Raw genomic sequence first — 18,336 nt, forward strand, 5'->3', positions numbered from 1 at the left:
TCGATGCCGAGATTGGTGTCGAGGTGCGCGCTGTCGACATCGAGATGCGTGCGGTCGATAGCGAGTGGGTGGAGCCGAGTCCGAGTTCGATGCCGACGTGTACCGCGGTCGGAGCCGGGCTGTAGACGGCCTTGAAGCTATTCCCAGGTGCCGAATTAATCGGAGCTGGAAACGGCGTCAAGAAAAGTGCTGTCGATGCCAAGACAGTCGGCGCCAAGTGGACCTGTTCCAAGGTTGGTGCCGATGGTAGGCATGGTCGGGGCCGAGCTGTAGGTGGCGCCAAAGATGTTTACACCGATGCCGAGTCAATCAGGACCGTGTAGGCGCTGTTTTCTCAACCTCGCAATTGGCGGGAAAAACCGCAGTCAATGCCGGGGTATGCAGGTATTCATCTTTAATTTGCGGATAAATCCAACAAATTAGCCAAATTCGGTACGTAAAAGCAAAAGCAATGTACGACCTCTCTCAGAGAGAAAATGACAATGTGCTACTGTGAGGACATCCCTCTTCAGCAGGAGGTGGGTGGGACTTCCCCCTCACAGCAGTGCCCTCTAGGGTAGCTTTTGTATATTTGCCGGTCAGAGAGGCTTTCCCATTCGGTAATGGTTGGCATTCGAATTGAAAGGGAATTACAGTTAACAGAACTGTTTGTCCCGCCTCAGCTAACTTATGATTGGACAGCTGCAGAGAAAACTATTGTACGTTTGTGCTATTGTAACCAACTCCAGAGTGGACTGTTACTCTGACACTATTTGAGCCAGCGGTGCGCAGTTATTGGAACTAGCGCATGGTATATTCAGACGAATTAGGGCTAATTAGGGAAACAAAAAAAGAGGCTTGTTGCTTGTATCTTTTTGCCGCAAATTGACAATGGTGATGCAGTATATAGGTTTGCATCACCATCAACTTTAGGTAAACTGGACTCGCTATATCATGCAGCACTGAGGTAAAATACAAATACAAGATTTAATACTCATCATTGTGTATTATACGATTTGGTAGGCTGGACTTCTTTGGCTTTACGCAGGTTGACACACTGGTATATTCTGGTATATAAGGCTATTCAATGTAAATGATATAAATATACTTAATTAAACGAATACCTTATAGCTTCCCATAGTAACCATAGCCTCAGATCTCATTCTTTTTTGCATTTTAAAATCCCAAATGTGCGTACTGAGGCTGGTAAAGGATCCTTTGCTTATTATGCCCCATGGTCCTGGAATGAGTTCCAGTCCAAACTAAAGCTGCAGACCCAGATACCCAGAGTAAACTGCATGATTTCGTGACTGAGAGTTGTAATTGTTTTAAATAGTTGACTACTTGTGTGTATTTTGATTATTGTTTTAAATGTGATTTGCCTGTGTCTTAATTGTATTTTTATTGTGTATTGTTCTTGTTGTCCAATCGACTTGCTGCTACCTGCTTGGCTAGGTCTCACTCGTAAAAGAGGTTTTAATCTCAATGTGACTACAAGGATAATAAATAAATTATATATATATATATATATATATATATATATATATATATATATATATATATATATATATATATATCTCCTGGTATTGACTGTTGATCTACTAAAAAACTTTAAAAAAAAAAAACAGGAAGATACTGCATAATCGGCAACCAGTTTGGGGTCATACAAGTACTAATATATTTGTGCACAGTTTTTGCTAAGGCTTTGTTGGGCACACAAGCCATCATCTTATATATTATAGATTATAAAACGACGACTCGTGTGTTTAGAAAAAAAAAAAAACTGTTTTTTTTAATAAGGTGTCTAGAAAGGCTAGTATTCTAATACTAAGTGGGTATTCGGTATCAAGTTTTCGGAATACTGGTATCCAGAATACGGACGGTTTCATTCGGAATACCCTGTTTACATGGCACGGAATAGCTGTTCAAATTTCCCACTATTCCGAATACAGCTGGAATCCTGATAGAACAGGACAATCCCAGACAGCAATATGGGTGCAGTCAATTGCACCTACCACGCGCTGCAAGTGCGCGACCTCATAAAAACCCTGCATTATCTCCTCATTGTTTGCTCTGGTACTGGGGAATTTAATATGTTCCTCAGCGAGTCGCAGCAACGTGGTTATGAACCGGTCAAGGTGGCGGACACGGCTGACTGGGTGATCCCCACTGTATCACCTGCTACCTTCTGAAAGGTCCCGGTGGCCATGATACACCTACAGACAGACACTACCAATTGCTCAGACAAGACATAACTGCGCAGGTTTGTTATAGCCAGGTCATCATGCAGCATGTTGCATAGATGAGTCGAGACGATACCTGGTCACGATTTGCTCATTGCTGAGCTCCTCATGTGTGCCGAGGCCGGTGCACCCTTTCAGCATATCTTCAACCTATGTCGGGGTTGTTGTTGCTGGGTGTGCCTTGCATCAATCACATCCACATGTCGATGGACACGCTGCATGCTACCCACATTTCCTATTGTTGCCTGTTTGTAGTCAGTGCTGGAATGGTAGCGTGTGCGGAGCTAACACAGTCCTTTTACAATCCTTATTCTGCGTGTCACAAACCTGGTTTTGTGCTTGGCACATACCTTCGAATATACCAGGATCACGCATATGGTCGGCCACTCCCCCCATACTGTGCGATCCATACATTTTATTTCTGCACAGCGCAGAATGGATTGTGACGCCCAAAAGGACGTTTCGAATATGGCAACTTAGCACAATTTCAGCACAATGGCAATTTGCGACACGCATACCCCTCTGCGCGGTGCGCAAACCTTTCGAATATCAGGCACATGCAGTTTCACAAATGTTCAATTTGCACCCAAAAGATCAGCCTGCTTCCAGTAGCTGTCACAGTCTTGAGTCAGTTTCTGCTCACAGCGAGTCTGTCAAGGCCACCACAGGTGTGTCTTTAAAAGCCTGATACCTGCAAAAACTTAAATCTTTTTAGCAGGGCTTCCATCTACATTCCCATTCCCATCATCAGTGGGAAGACTTCAAATAAAGGAAACTGTTTCTATCAAAGAAACATTTCTGCTGCATACACCTTTTACAGAGGAAAGACAGGTATTAGGTTCATTCGTGACACCACACGGACCGTCATTGGGGGGGGGGGTGGGTAACATTTTAAAAGAACAAGTCAGTAAAAGGAGTGATTGCGATGGTCACATAACCAATACTGGTTCCTTCTCTTATCAGACAAGAGACAATATTGCCTTTAAAACACTGTGCTGATTCGCTATACAGGTGTGCATCCCATGCAGTCCTGACAAAGTTGGTTTACTTTCAATTTCTGATGTCAAAAATGGTGTTGTGGATATCAAGAGTTCTATTTTTGATATCAAGAGTTCTATTTGTGTGCAGCTCTACAGTGAGAGTTCTGGGACAAGGTATGTCACTCCAGGGCTGTACCTGTGGCTGGACCAGGGGGACAATGGTCAGGGGTCTGAAGAATCATCGAGAGAGAGAGGGGCTTTTATTTTAAATCAGGCTGTCAGATTGTTAGTGATTGGTACTTGATAATTGTGTAAGCAAGGGCAACTGAGGGAAAGTCTGTTGTGTTAGATTTACACATTTCTATCCCATTTAACAATTGCCTAACAACTTAAAACATGTTAAAAGGAAATGACTCAAATCTGCACAGCCCTCGTAAACATTTACCCTTGAATGGGATGGCAGTGCCGAGTTGAACAGGATTGTGAGAAGCTGTCTCTTGTGCTGTGTGGAGGGATGCTAAGCCGTAGAGACTGTGCACTCCAGTAATTGATGCACTGGCTAGTGTGCAGGGACTGTATGGTTAATTGCAGATTAGTTGGAGGATTCCAGAGCCAAGGTATTTTCAATTGAATTTTAGTTTTATATAGCACCTTTTGCAACAAGTCGCCACAAAGTGCTTCACAAAGGCAAAAACAATACATATTACTGAACAACGGTAAGCATTTTAAAAAAGAACAGAATAAAAACAAAGCAGAATATATAAACTGTATTATAAAAATATGATTTTAATCTAGAAAAAAAAATAAATAAATAAATAAATAAAATAAAAAACAGTGGGAACAATATGGGGCAAGAGGATATCAGCTCATCTGGATCAAAATGCCAGGCTATAGATATGGGTTCCCTTTCAAGTGTGAAATGTATTCCATTACACATGGGTTAACCTATTACACTTGATTCCACTGAACACTTCTACCAAAGCCGCTTCTACGCCCGCGACGTCAACATGCCCCACAGGAGACAAGCTACGTGCAAAATGGAGCTCGCCGCCATTTTCTTTTTCAGCCTTTTCCACAACACATAAGTGCTGAGTGAGCTCAGCATGAGAGAGTAAAACATTGCTAACTCTGGCCAGAAGCAGTCAAATAAGCCTGCCTTATTTTATTTCTGCTTGTTTTGTCCCTCTGGGATAAGTCGCTGAAGCAAAAAAATAGTTTTTTACCGTGAGTCTATTTTTGCGGCCTTCTGGCTTGCAGCAGCAGCGGGCTTGCCTGCCCCGCAGATTGGTAACAAAGTATTATTTACATTAATTAATATCTCTTTTCTACCTTAACTCCCTGTCACAGAGACGGCCGAAGTGGGCGGCGTCAGAACCAGGAAAGGTAATGCAAGACACAAAACACAGGACGGATGAAATGAAATGATGAAGACGCCTGTTGGCGCCGGTTTAATACAAAATAAAAGGTTTAACAAACACGAAAAACACAGGACACGGCACTACGCCAAAATAAATAGACAAACAAAAACAGACTAAACTTAACAAAACGGTGCACGGACAGACACTGACAAACACGGTGAGCGGATACTTTCTCCTCTTCTTCTTCTTCTTCTTCTTCTTCTTCTTCTTCTTCTTCTTCTTCTTCTTCTTCTTCTTCTTATTATTATTATTATTATTATTATTATTATTACTACTGCTGCTTATTTCCTCCGTCTCCAATCCCGTTCTCCGCTCACCGAACACCCAACCCCAGTATGTGACAACGTGCATCTATATATACTATTGTGCTGGGATTCAATTACCAATTAATTATTCACTTGAATCCCAGCACGTGAATTAATAAAGTGCAATTCCCCGTGCTCACATATTACTACATTTTACTTGCACGTGAAGTGCTGTGCAATCCTCGTGCCTAAATACACATATACATTTTTAAACACTCGTGTTACACAGACCCGTTTATATCCCGTGTACCAATGTCTATACACCAACATTTAAACACACCACACGCAACACATAACAGATAATATACACAGGGGCGGGCACTTTGTTACACTCCCATTGGAGTTTTATTAGTCTTATTTTTTACAAGCATATTGTAATTTTCAACTACATCATTAAATATATTGCGGTTGAAATTGCTGTGTTAGTGTCTTTCCCCTTTTATTCCAGGTACTCTGCGTGCAGCTTACTGCTGATTGCTTACAAGCCTGTGCTCTTGGACGGGCACTGTGTTAGCTCTCGGGCTGCACAGACTAACTTGCAGGCTGTAGCCCAACAGTTACAGGTTTTGCTCTGCTGCCCATGCCACAACAGCGGACAGCTTCGGCACCGTTTTGTGAAGGCTTGTCAGTGTGAGAAAAACTGTAATCAGCCACTCTCAGGTTCTTGCATTGCATCCCTGTATTGCTGCCTTGGTCACGCGCAGTTTGCTTTTAGCCCTGCCAGTACCAACCGTACACCATACCGTGCATCCATGCACCGGACGTGCAACATATGGTGCAACGTAGCGTGCCCCGTGCACTGTACCGTAGTGCGTACACCGAACCGTGCTCCCTCACCAGGTTGGTTTGTGCTTTTTAGTGTACTGCACTGTAGCACACTGTAGCATTGTACTGTTTTTTATACCGTGTCTGTTACTATCCATTCGCATTACTACAGTCTTGTTGTAACAATGTCTGGCTTCCATGCTTGCACAACCTGCAGGAAGCCTATCCCTTCAGAGGATAAGCAAGAGGAATGTGTGCGGCGTCTTGGTGCTGAGCATGCTCAGCAGGCTTTACACAATCCCTCCATGTTTGAGTTCTGTGCACTGCTTTCCAGACAATCGGTGGAGTGCAGGAGCAAATGTTTTGCAGAACCTGCTCCCTCTATCTCCTCTCAGAGAAATGTGTCTTCCTCACCGCGGTGGGCAACACTGCCAGCAGCAGCAGGGAAACGACAACGCAGAGGCAGAAGCCCCTCGCAGTCTTCAGCATTGACCTCATCCTCTTCCTCCTCCCCCCAAGGCATAAGAAGGCTAGCCGCACTTCCCCGAGTGACCCGGCTATTAAGGCCCAAATGGATCGCATGTGGGAAGCCATCTTATCCCAGAGCCAAATGTTAAAAGCACTGACGAGACGAGCCTGGCACAACCTGCCCCTGCTCCCCCTGTGGTGCAAGCGGCTGTTGCAGCGCTAGAGTGGGGCAGGATGACTCCTTGTCCCTTGCTTCCTCGGGGACTCCCGAGGAGCTAGAGGAGGATGAGCTGCTAGCGCCTCTCCCCTTCTCTGCAGAGCTCATAGCCTTATTGAAAAGAGCCACCACAGCACTAGAAGTGTCATAGCCTGAGGAGTCTGAGCCCAAGCGTTCCATTATTGACAGGCCCTCAGCTTAAGAGGAGCTCAATGCCCCCTGTCCACCTGGATTTTCTGCATAAGGTCCAATCAACTTGGGGACACCCTGTAACGGCTCCGGCTGTCCACAGGGCTGCTGATCTGTTATATCAGGTACACAACACTGAAGGGTTGGGGCTTGGCCATTTTCCTCCTGTCGCAGCATCCATTGCCTCCCTGGTACAGGGCACACATCTGGTGGTCCCTTCCAAGGATGTGTCTTGCTCAAACAAGCAGTGCAAGGTCACAGAGACAATGCTAAAAAAGGCCCTTGCGGCACAAGCTCTAGCTACCCGGCTGGGTAACTACACAAGCATCCTGGTGGCTTACCAGTCGACGCTTGTACAGAGTTTGTCAGCAAATCACAGGCCCCTCCAGCGAATGCTGGAGGAGCTAAACCTGGTCACTGACCATCTGCTGCAGCTGTCCAAATACAATGGTCAGTCTCTTGGCCGAGGCCTCGCAGCACTAATAGCTGCTCGACGACAGCTTAGGCTCTCCCAGGCATGAGTGCCTGATGGGAACAAGGCCTCTCTTTTGGATGCCACGGTCACGCCAGGCCATATGTTTGGTCCAGCGGTGAACGACCTTTTGCTAAGCTCTCAAAAGGCACGTTAATCCTCCAAAGAGGTGGTTTGCTTGCTGCCCAGGAAGGCAACTAAAATGGCGCCTTGGCGCCCTAAGGCTCAGCAGCCCCAGACAGTGCCAGCAGGTCGGGGGGCTCCCCACTAGAAGGGCGGGCAGACAAAAAGGGGGTACTGCAGCCAACACCGCCAACCACATTTTGTACAAAGAGCAACGGCAAACTCACCGGCAGCTCAGCAGCAGCCCTAGGGGTTTGCTGCCACAGGTCCAGGGCCCTTATTCAAGGAGCCACCTGGATTACTACCAATCAAGCACCACAGACAGCTGGGTGCTCGCTCCAGTTCACACAGGGCCCTCCCCCCTTTTCAGGAGTTGTTACTACTTCTGTCTCCAACCATCAGGATGCCCCAGTGGTGTCCCAAGAGGTGAGGACCCTGTTACAAAAGGGGGTTATTCAGGTAGTAGACCTCTCTGATCTAGAGTCTAGGTTTTATTCCAGGTATTTCCTGGTGCCAAAAGGGGACGGTGGCCTACAACCCCTCAGACCCCCAATCTGTTCTTGAGGCGCAGGAAGTTCAAGATACTGACAATAAAACACCTTTTGCAATCGGTCAGACAGGGCGACTGGTTCACTACGATGGACCTGAAAGACGCCTACTTCCTTGTCCCGATAAGACCCGGCCACAGGAAATATCTACGGTTCTCCTTTCAAGGGACCGTTTACAAGTTCCGTGTTCTGCCGTGTGGCATCTCTCTAGCTCATCACAACTTTTTGAAGTGCATGGAGGCTACCCTGGCCCCTCTGAGGCTACAAGGCATCAGAGTGCTCACCTACCTGGACGACTGGCTCATTTGTGCCCAGTCTTCAGCACAGGCAGTAGTCCACACAGAACTGGTAACCGCTCACCTCAACAGGCTCGGCCTGATGGTGAACATGTCAAAGCCAGCTGGTACCATCTCAGGCTACCATCTACCTGGGAACCTGCTTGAACTCAAGCAGCATGATCGCCACTCTGTCAAGGACAGAATCCAGAGGCTCCACACGTGCCTGAGGCTGTTTCAGCCTGGCGTGTCATGGGAGGCTGTCATCTTCCAGAAGCTTCTGGGCCTGATGGCAGCAGGATCTCAGACCCTTCCACTGGGTCTCCTCCGTATACATCCTCTTCAAGCGTGGTTCAATAGCAAGGTGAGTCAATTCCCCTTGCAACCACATCTCCATCTGTCGGTGTCTCGACACTGTATGGAGGCTCTCTTGTGGTGGAAACAGCCGGCTCACCTGTGTCTAGGTGTGCCATTGGGCAGTATCACCAGGCGAGAGGTGATCACCACAGATGCATCCAGTTCAGGCTGAGGCGCGCAAGGTGTGTGGCAGCCCCCTTAGGTGGGGCTACACATAAATGTACTGGAGCTGCAGGCAGTCTTTCTGGCCTTGCAGCGTTTCTTCCAGGAGGTGCAGGGGAGACACGTGTTGGTGGCCTACATCAACCACCAGGGTGGTCTGCACTCTCCCCATCTCCATCAGTTTGGCCCACAGAATCTTGTTGAGGGCTTAGAGCACCTGCTGTCGCTAAGAGCGATACATCTGCCAGGAGCAGAAAACCACACTGCAAGGGGAGTTCCACTTAGTTTCGCTCGGCGTTTAATGAGTGAACAGAACAGTAAATAAAAAGGTTGTAACAAAAGCAGCACACGGCACGTGAGGCCAAAATAAATAGACAAACACGGACTAACACTTAAACAAACAGTGGACTAACAGACAAACAAGACGAGTGAAAACACCAGTTATATATATTACTTTGTTTCGTTTTCTGGTTGTTAATTCTCTCCTCTTCACACCCGTTCTCCACTCACCGAACACACAACCACGAGTGGGTGAAAACATGTTGCATTTATGCAGCTGTACCGAGACTCGATTGCTAATCAATCATTCAATTGGAGTCGCAGTACAACTGCACGTGAATTAATAAAGTGCAATTCCCCGTGCTCACATATTATTACTTTTTACTTGCACGTGAAGTGCTGTGCAATCCTCATGCCTAAATACAAATATACATTTTAAACGCTTGTGTTACACAGACCCGTTTATATCCCATGTACCAATGTACCAATATACACCAACATTAACATACAACATATTGTAACAAACCCAATCCTTAAGCAACATCCAATAACTAGTATTTTGTGACGGAAATACAAATACAACTACCCTGAACAATGTAACTCTCCAAAGCAGTAGGATTGCGCAACAGAACCAAGAAAAAATGCTGGGTAAGTCAGGATTGTTTACAACAAATAGAAAATAGGAAGACAATTAAACCAGAAGACAACACCAGAATTCAAATAGAAGATGTTATTGAATATGCATGGAATATTATACTTGTAGACAGATGTATCAAACATTTGGTGTACATGAGTTTTAATCAGACAGCATTTAAACCATTCAAAATGTTTACCAGAACATGGATTAATACCAGTCATATAGGACAGATTAAAGTTTTCTGTAATGTACAGCCTAACATAGCCAATGTTGATTAAAGTGTTTTCCACTGAATCCATCAGGCAGTCCTTATAAAAAAAATTAAAATGTCCATGAAACCACCTCAACCACCAATACTTTAAAAGTCCCAAGATGTTATATCCAATTCGTATTGAGAATGCAGTTGAACCAGAAAAGTTTGAACACAAAACAAAACAAAAATGAGACTTCTGTGCTGGGTGCTCGTTAATCCCCAATAAATAAACAAAAATGATAACAATCCAAAACAGTCAGAACACAAAGCGAAAAATAAGATTCCTCCCCATTAGGGGATCTCACCCAGTTCTTCCTTGGTCCTGTAGAGCTTGGAGTTTCCAACCAGGTAAGAAGACAAAAAGTGATGATTTGGGTAATAAATAGATTAGTCACTGTTGTTGTTCTTAGGATCCAAATAAACAATTTGAATGATGTGGATAGTTTCAATTTGGCAGGAGATTAGATACCTGGTTACTTTTAAACTGGAAAAATGGCAGATTAGAGAAAATACACTGTTTCTAACAACCAAAAGATTATTGCTTCCTGATTTCTCCTTTACAGACCAGCAACCTCCTTCTTCAAACACTCTGCATCCACAAAAAACCAAATTTTACCTTATGGAATCTGAAAGGCCCACTTAAAAATGAGAACAAAATTACTTATTTAGCAATTGAACAGAGAATTAAATTAACCTGGCCAGGTATTCTGATACTCAATTAAGAGCAGCAGGCAGCAAATTACTGTCAGCTGTCTTTGAAAGCAGCATTTTTACTCGCTGTAAGAAGTGCTAGAAGTGTTAGTGAGATGCAGGCTTTTTCAGTGGCAAAAGCTTGCTTGTTTTTTACAGAGTCTAGGACTAAGGTCACGCTCTGTACAAATCTGGCTTTTCTGCCTAAATGTTTATCAACCTTCCATGTCAGTCAGTCTGTGGAATTGGAGGCCTTCCATCCTCCTCCATTCAGGTCAAATGAGGAGTGTCGTCTCCATGCGCTTTGCCCGGTCAGGGCACTAGCGTATTATGTTGACAGGACAAAAACTTGGCGACAGTCTGAGCATCTATTTATATGTTTTGGAGCTAAGAACCAAGGTCAAGCTCTATCAAAACAGAGGCTGTCCAATGGGATAGTGGAGACAGTTAAGTTTGCTTACAAGCATTTTTTTAGGGTGCATCAGTCTCTGACATGTGCAGTGCAGTGGTGTGGGCCACTCCTCACACCTTCACAAGGTTCTACAGGCTTAATGTCCTGGATCCTCATAACCCTGCTCTTGGAACCAGAGTGCTGACAGCGGCGTCTCAGCCGCATTCAGAAGCACATTCATGAGGTAATTATGCGTTCTGCAGGCATTATTGTGTCTTATCAGTACGGCAAGCCATCGGTCTTGCAAAATTGGCTGTTCTGCAGGTCAGGTCCTTGCGACAGCTTTAGGTATACTGACCTATGTGTAATGGAATACATTTCGTACTTGAAAGGGAATGTAAGGTTATTATCATAACTCTGGTTCCCTGAAATAGAAATGTATCTGTGACAGGGTCTTGCTGGGTAGGTGCTGATTAAGCACGCAGCGAGACACATGCATCCAACTGTGCTGAATTTAGAAATACTCAAATAAACTTAAAATTAACAAATTAACTTTTAGTCTTTTTCAATGTCTTAAAAAATACTGTTGCACCATCACATAGCAGGTAAAAGCCACAGTTAATCCAGATTCCCCCAGCTTTATTAATGTATAATAAATGTGAAGTTGCAGTATACTAGTGACAATCCTGCAGTCTCAGAGTTCCGTTAGTATCTTGTAATGTGCCACAGGATGGCTGTTATTCCTTAAATAAAAAGCACAATATTTGAGTCATTTCAATAAATAATGTATCACTCAGAATTAACATCATAAACTACTAAGGATGAACTAAGAAGATGACTTGAATGAATGTGTTGATTTTTCTGTTTCACTTCTCCTCTCTTCCAGTTCTTCCAGGCTTACTCAGAGAGCGGGTCTAAAGGAGAGGTGCTTCAAGGTAAAACCACTGTTCAGAAATAGTGAGTTTATAAAATACTGAATAGTTTAGCTAAAGGTTACGGTGTCAAACTTAATAGACAGTTATTTCCACTCCAAATAAATGCAAGAGACATAAGTGCAGTAGTAACCCAAATATCAATTTACTGCCAATGCACACGGGGTATTTGTTGCCCAGTTTTGCCCACAACTCAGTAAATGTTATTATATTAAACAATTTTAGGTTTAAAAGGCAGATTTATAAATTGCATGTGTTTTATAAAATGCAGATTTTCCAAGTGTAGTGCAACCTCTGACTGGTTTTAAGGCAGAAATCCTATGAAGCGAGTTTAATGAAACTGAAATAGCTTCTTTGTAAATCACATGTCCCCAATAACTCTTGTACATCCCAGTAGACCATGTAGTGTCATATACTGTAGTGATTGAACATTGTGATGGTTACTAGGCACTGTGAGTGTTCTAACCCGTCCCTACCTCCCGTTTGCAGACACATCCAGCAGTGCTCCAAAGCTGCGTCAACTGATCATTGACCTGCTGGAGAGCCATGTGGAGGCGTGGCCCCCAGCGTGCCCACCCCTTGAGCCGATCAGGTGAGACACACTGTCTAGACTAGAGAGAGAGCTGAGGGTTTAGTTACACAACATACCCTGAGTCACTCCAATTTTAGAGGAATAGATAACACAGTAAATTGGGAAATTAGTGCAGCTTAAATTCTAACAGCTGCATGTCTTTTTCTGATAACAAGCTGAAGCTCAGAGTAGCTGATTCAAATTCAGCGCTGTTCTGAGACAAGAGGGAGGGGCAGAGCCAACAGCACAACAGATACAGACAAAAGCCAGGCAGTCTTAACAGTGACAGCGTGGAGAAGTATAGTCTTTGAAAAGTACAGAGCAGTTAGAAGCAGTTTGCAATCAGGTTGACAGCAGCAGAAACTAAACTGAACTTTAAAAAAAATTGGCATGGTCTTCAAGCCAGTAATCTGTGACACCTGCATGATGTGGGAAATCCGAGAAAACCCAGCACAGCTAAACCAAGTGTGTCTAAAGTGCTGCATGATCCAGGACTTGCTTAAACAAGTAAGTATGCTAGAAATGGAGCTGCATGAAACGATAGAGCAACAGGATTGTGAGGAGCTGGCACACCCACAATTCCTGAAAGTCTGCACACCTAACAGACAGAAAGTCACCAGGGAGTCCCTATGTTGGTCCGCCATTACAATTTTCCCTTTCCAGTCCGATGTCAGACCCTGTCCAACATCATCAAAAAGACGTAAAGCACAGGTCTCTAGTCGTTTTTTCTCCAGAAAAAGCTGAGAAAACCTTTCAATGGCTAAGTGAGACCGATAGGAGCCGGAAGAAGGCTTCACCTTCCTTGAACACTGGACCACATTCTACAACAAGGACTATATATTGGCGGGATGGACTGCACTTCAATAAAATGGGAACCAATCTACTTGGAGAAAGAACAATTTGATATTTAAAATGAGGTCTGGTTTAATATGAGTCCTGGTGCTTTCAGCTCTAATTTTAGTCATTGATTCCACTCTGCCACAAATTCTTTAGAAGATAGTTATGTCTGACCCACAGTTTCTAACCTCTCTCATTACAGTGGCTTTCAAAATTATTAATATAATAAATTTGAAGGTCAAAACCAACAAATCAGACAAATTCGGACAAGAAAGCACGAAGCAATCTGTGACCTGTCTCAGTGAAGTGAGAGAGAAAATGGCGATATGTGAGGGCGTCCCTCTTCAGCAGGAGGTGGGAGGTACTTCCCCTCACAGCAGGGCACTGATAGGGCAGCTTTTTTATATATACTCATTGATTGATAGTCAGAGAGGGCTCTTTCCCATTTGGTAATGGTTGTCATTCTCTTTCATGGAACCAGGTTATGGTATTAACCTAACGTTATTTTACCTCACCAGCTAAATAGTCCTGTGTAGCAGTGTCTCCAGTCTAATGCATGCTGTTTTCATCACTCCTGAGTAGTGGCACAGTAACATCCAGGGGTCCTATAAAAGAGACTGCTTCAAGCTCTTGGCTTTTGTTTGCAGACTCCAGCTTTCAGCAGCCTGAGGACCTAATCGGAGGGCATGTACAGAAGGGACACCAGCGGGCCATGTGACAGTGCTCTGTGTGATTGCTTTGGTAGTAGTAATGCTTTGCAGTAAAATACTACATAGATATGAATCTGGTGGTACCCTTGTCACTTACTGTGTCAGTCTCACTGCCATGCAGCACAGTGCCTAACTGCATCCAATGCTGCTGTTCCTCCTCTTTCATAGGCACTAAATTGAAGTGTAACCAGGGTGGAGGCAGATCCTTAACTGTAGATAATGGGCTCTATGTACCGATATTACTTACGTGTTCGTAAATAATGCAAATTCGTAGCCTCCGTCATTTCTACCATTTCTGCGTGCAATTTACTAAGCAGCTTTTTTTCATGAACAACTATCATAATTTCACCACAAGTTTACAAACAGCATAAATTCCTAGCTAGGAATTGAAATGTGGGTGGGCCACACTTCGGGTGGACGGGCAAGTACCTAAGGTCTGACGTCACAGGAAACAGTTTAGATTACAAACATGATTTAAATCAATTAAAACATCAAATATCTCCCCTGGGTTTGAGCAGAGAAGTAGCCAAGACTGAAAATGTATGGTACTGAATGAAGCGAGTTGAACGTTTTTTGCAGTTTATAACAGCAGTTACACGTATATACTACAAATACAAAGCACATATTAATACAACCTACAGAAACAAACACAGTGTGCACAATAACTGCAAAAACCGTTTCATTTGACAAAAAAGTGCAAACAGAAACTAAAAAAATCCACAAACAAAAAACGGTATTGCTTTTTTTCTTAGCTGTACGGTAATGCAACGTTCCCTCTAAGCGTTTAGATACTGAGAAACTTGCTATTTGACTGAGAAAGGGTAAATTATCAGTGAGAAACCTTCGGCGAAGCATTAACCCTTTTAATATATTTTTGTTGCATTATACAATTTTAAAGCAATATTCCAACACAGGTATCTCAACCATTTAGACATTTATTGTGGCTCTGCCTCTGATTTTAAAGCATTCCCTGATCCTATGCAGCCCTGTCAGTTGTTATCATAGATATAGACTGCACGCTTAACTGGTGGCCTGCATAAAATTGCATTATTCTACTGTATAAAACACTGGCATCTGCATTGCCTTCAATTGTAACCAGGGCTTTAGGACCACTAATTGTTCCATTGGAAATACCAAACTCCTTTTTTTTCAAAAGTGGCCAGTTCCATTTGTTCCCACTTTTTATCAACATAAATAGAGCATTTGAACATAAATATAATGTTGCTAGTTAAAATAGGTACATTTAATAAATATTACCACAAATCTTTTTCTTTGTTTGTTTGTTTCTCAAATCAGACTCTTGTTGGTGTAATAGTAAGTAAAGCACCTGAAGACACTTCAAACCTGTCATAATGTTTATAAACATCACTTGGCTTAAAATAAGCAGGAAAACCTAATAATTATATTAATAATAATTATAACTAGTAATTATATTACAACAGTTCAGAAAACCAAATGGCCAGCACAGTTGTGAGAATTATATTTACAGTCTTACACTAACACACTAGTTCAGTCTACAAATAAAGGTGTTTTGAAAAGACCTGTTTAGCTTATTGCTGGCATTTACAATAACAATAACAAATAAGAAACAGTTTAGTAACAGTCCATCAGTGTCATGTGAGAGTAATCATATGTACAGGACTCAGCAAATTAAGTTTAGCATTTTAATGGCATAATAATAATAACCAGGATAAAATATGAAACACTGATAAAGGCCTGTTGACTGACTCGTTGCTCTAAAACAGGTTCACTGCTATGTATTACCCGATTGTAATTTAAATAGCGTCCCTTTTAATGTAAACGCATAATTAATCCTCTCAATTGTTTCTTTCCTAATTCTGCAGCGTTGTTTACAAGATTTAAAAAGAGGAGTGTCTCTGAACAGAATGTCTTTATGAAACCAGCGGTGTGTAGTGTAGTAACTGCATCCTTTACATAGTAAAGGGATCAGTTTCCTTTAAGGATTGTACAGCTAGAAAAATAGTTTTGAGCTCATTTCTTCATCGTCAGAAAATATAATTAAATTAAGAAACTGCCATGGTTTAAAATTGCTAATTATAGCTTCATGAAAGGCAGGTAATGTGGAAAGAAATAAACTAAACAATAATGAAATACGCAATTAATTTAGCTTACTTCGGGAAAGCTCCGCCTTGAGCGCAGTACTTGAGGTCTTACTTTTTCAGCATAGAATGCAGTGCTTTGCCATTGTTGCAGACTATTTGCTTTCTTATTTATTCTCTGTGTTTACAACTGGCATTGTGTTAATGGTATTGACTCGTACATGACCACGCAAAACTAAGAATGCTTTCTCACCATCCTCATATAGATAATCAGATTTGTTTTAGCTCTGTCTTACTGAAACGTTGCTTTTTTTCAGTTGGTGCAGCCGCCACATTGAGTTTCAGCAGAGAAATGAAGTCACATGATCAAAAACTTGCAATAAATAAATAATGAACATGGTATGTCTTCTTCAATTACTAAGTATAAATAATGAACATGGTATGTCTTCTTCAATTACTAAGCACTTAAATGTGTATTTTTGACTAATGTGCAGATTACAGTTTTACCAGTTTCAAAACTCTTGAGATGAGTTCTGTAATGGTCGTTTTTTAAAAGGGAAATAAAACAAAAAACCATCAAAGTGTGAGTATTGTGATACAGTGACACTGATCAGCACTCTCTTATAGAAGCAGAATTGCCAGACGCTTGCTTCGCCCACCATGTAAAACTTGAAAGTTGAAAGTAAATGATCACGAATGTTGTTGCTCTGTGGCTTGTGCTTTTATGTCTGGAATAAACACAAGTCGTGTAAATTATATTAATGCATAATGTATAACATATAACATTATTGTTTACAGATTTTTTTTTATATATTTCTTTTATATACAGTACACACACAAGATTGGAATGTGCAGTGAGAAACACAGGGGATACCAAATTAGACAGCTGACAATATCATAGTCTATGGCTGTATTATTTGGTATCCCCCGTGCATTTCAGGCAGTGGAGCTCCTAGAAATGTCAAATTTGCAGTCTACCTTTCTACCTGTGCCCCATTATCACACACATGACGGGTCTGATTGATATTGGGTGTATTTACAGTGAGAAACACAGGGGATACCAAATAGTACAGCCATAGACTAAGATATTGTCAGCTGTCTAATTTGGTATGCTAGTATTTAACATTCGATGGTAGTATTTAACATTTAATACTTGCATTTAATATTCACATTGAATGTATTATTTGATGTAAAAATTTAACATTTGATACATGAATTTAATTTTATAATTTTTTGCTTAAATGCAATATTCGATACTTGCTTAAATTTAACATTTAATGAATTATCATTCATTATTTAATTTTTGTTACTTTCATCTCCCATACATAATGGCGTCTGTACAAAAATTAAAAATCAGGCTAAGCTCCTGCTGCCTTCAAACCAAAACTAAAATCTTAGCTGTGCTGAGAATACCTCGTTTCCAGCTGAATATGGCTGCTTTCGTTTTCACTGCATTTTCTCAGGTACAGCGAAAAAGATAACAAAAATAGATTTGTTTTAATAGATAAACATAACAAAAATAGATTTGTTTTAAAACAGCCTTGAGGGACAAATTCAGCAACATTTTTCAAGTTTTGTAAAACTTTTAAAACTATGTTGACACACTAAAGCAATTTCCATATTTTGCTGCCTTTAAAATAAATTGAGAGGAACGGTAGTTTGAAACTATTAAGAGTCTCTGTACAGCTCCAAGAGTTTTGCTGTTTTCACCATGTTGCAGCGGCAAAACGAAATCACTCAGAATTGCCATCTGTACCAGTACCAAAAGACCGAAACTTTCTTACATCAAATGTGAAAAAAAAACCGTAAATGCATTTTATACACAACGAGATATACGTAATCAAACTAAGGTCAAATTCTTCTTTCGTTTACTTTTTTAAGAGTGTGTAACGACTCAAACAGAAAAGCTAAATAACTGGACATCTACCAATCATGTGATTCAACATGTGGGTCAATGTCAAAATAAACCAGCGATCGCATGCAGTTTGATATCCAGAACATTTATATTAAACAATTTATTCATGTTTTAAAACAGCACATATCGCAGAAAAAAAATAACTGTGGTTTGAATTTGCAACATGACATCCTTGAAGCGCACACAGCCTTGCCCGCTGCGCCAGTGTGCTGTTGTTGAAATGTGTTCATTTTTTAAGCTTACATCCACGCTTGACCAGCTTTTGCTGAAAACCTGAAGGGGCTGCTCGATTCTAGAAATGCTCTATTTCCTATCTGAAAATATCTAGTTTCCTTTTTGGTAGATACCATAGAATTGAATTGTACACAAGAGAGGTATGTAGCTTCCTTGTCTAAATCTCTGATCTCTGATAAGTTGTAGTTCCTCGTTTAATAAATAAAGGAATAATTTATTAGGTAGAAATAAAAAATGCATAGAGGAATAAATATATTTAGAAATAAATATTTGTAATAAATAAATGTAGAAAGTTATGTTTATATAAATGTATAATTAAATTAATA

At 41.8% G+C, this 18,336-nt stretch overlaps 1 protein-coding gene across 3 annotated transcripts in view; it reads left to right on the forward strand.

The window, feature by feature from the left end:
• The window catches only part of LOC121326738 (sulfhydryl oxidase 1-like), a 156,271-nt gene that overhangs the window by 19,617 nt on the left and 118,318 nt on the right, over window positions 1-18,336 (forward strand). For all 3 annotated transcript variants that reach the window (XM_041270173.1, XM_041270174.1, XM_041270175.1), the window contains 2 exons: window positions 11,638-11,686; window positions 12,173-12,275. In XM_041270173.1, coding sequence (XP_041126107.1) covers window positions 11,638-11,686; window positions 12,173-12,275 — 152 coding nt within the window. Of the gene's footprint in view, window positions 1-11,637; window positions 11,687-12,172; window positions 12,276-18,336 lie in introns of those variants that run through there.

This window comes from Polyodon spathula, chromosome 14 (genome assembly GCF_017654505.1).
Source record: "Polyodon spathula isolate WHYD16114869_AA chromosome 14, ASM1765450v1, whole genome shotgun sequence".
In the NCBI taxonomy this organism is placed as follows: domain Eukaryota; kingdom Metazoa; phylum Chordata; class Actinopteri; order Acipenseriformes; family Polyodontidae; genus Polyodon; species Polyodon spathula.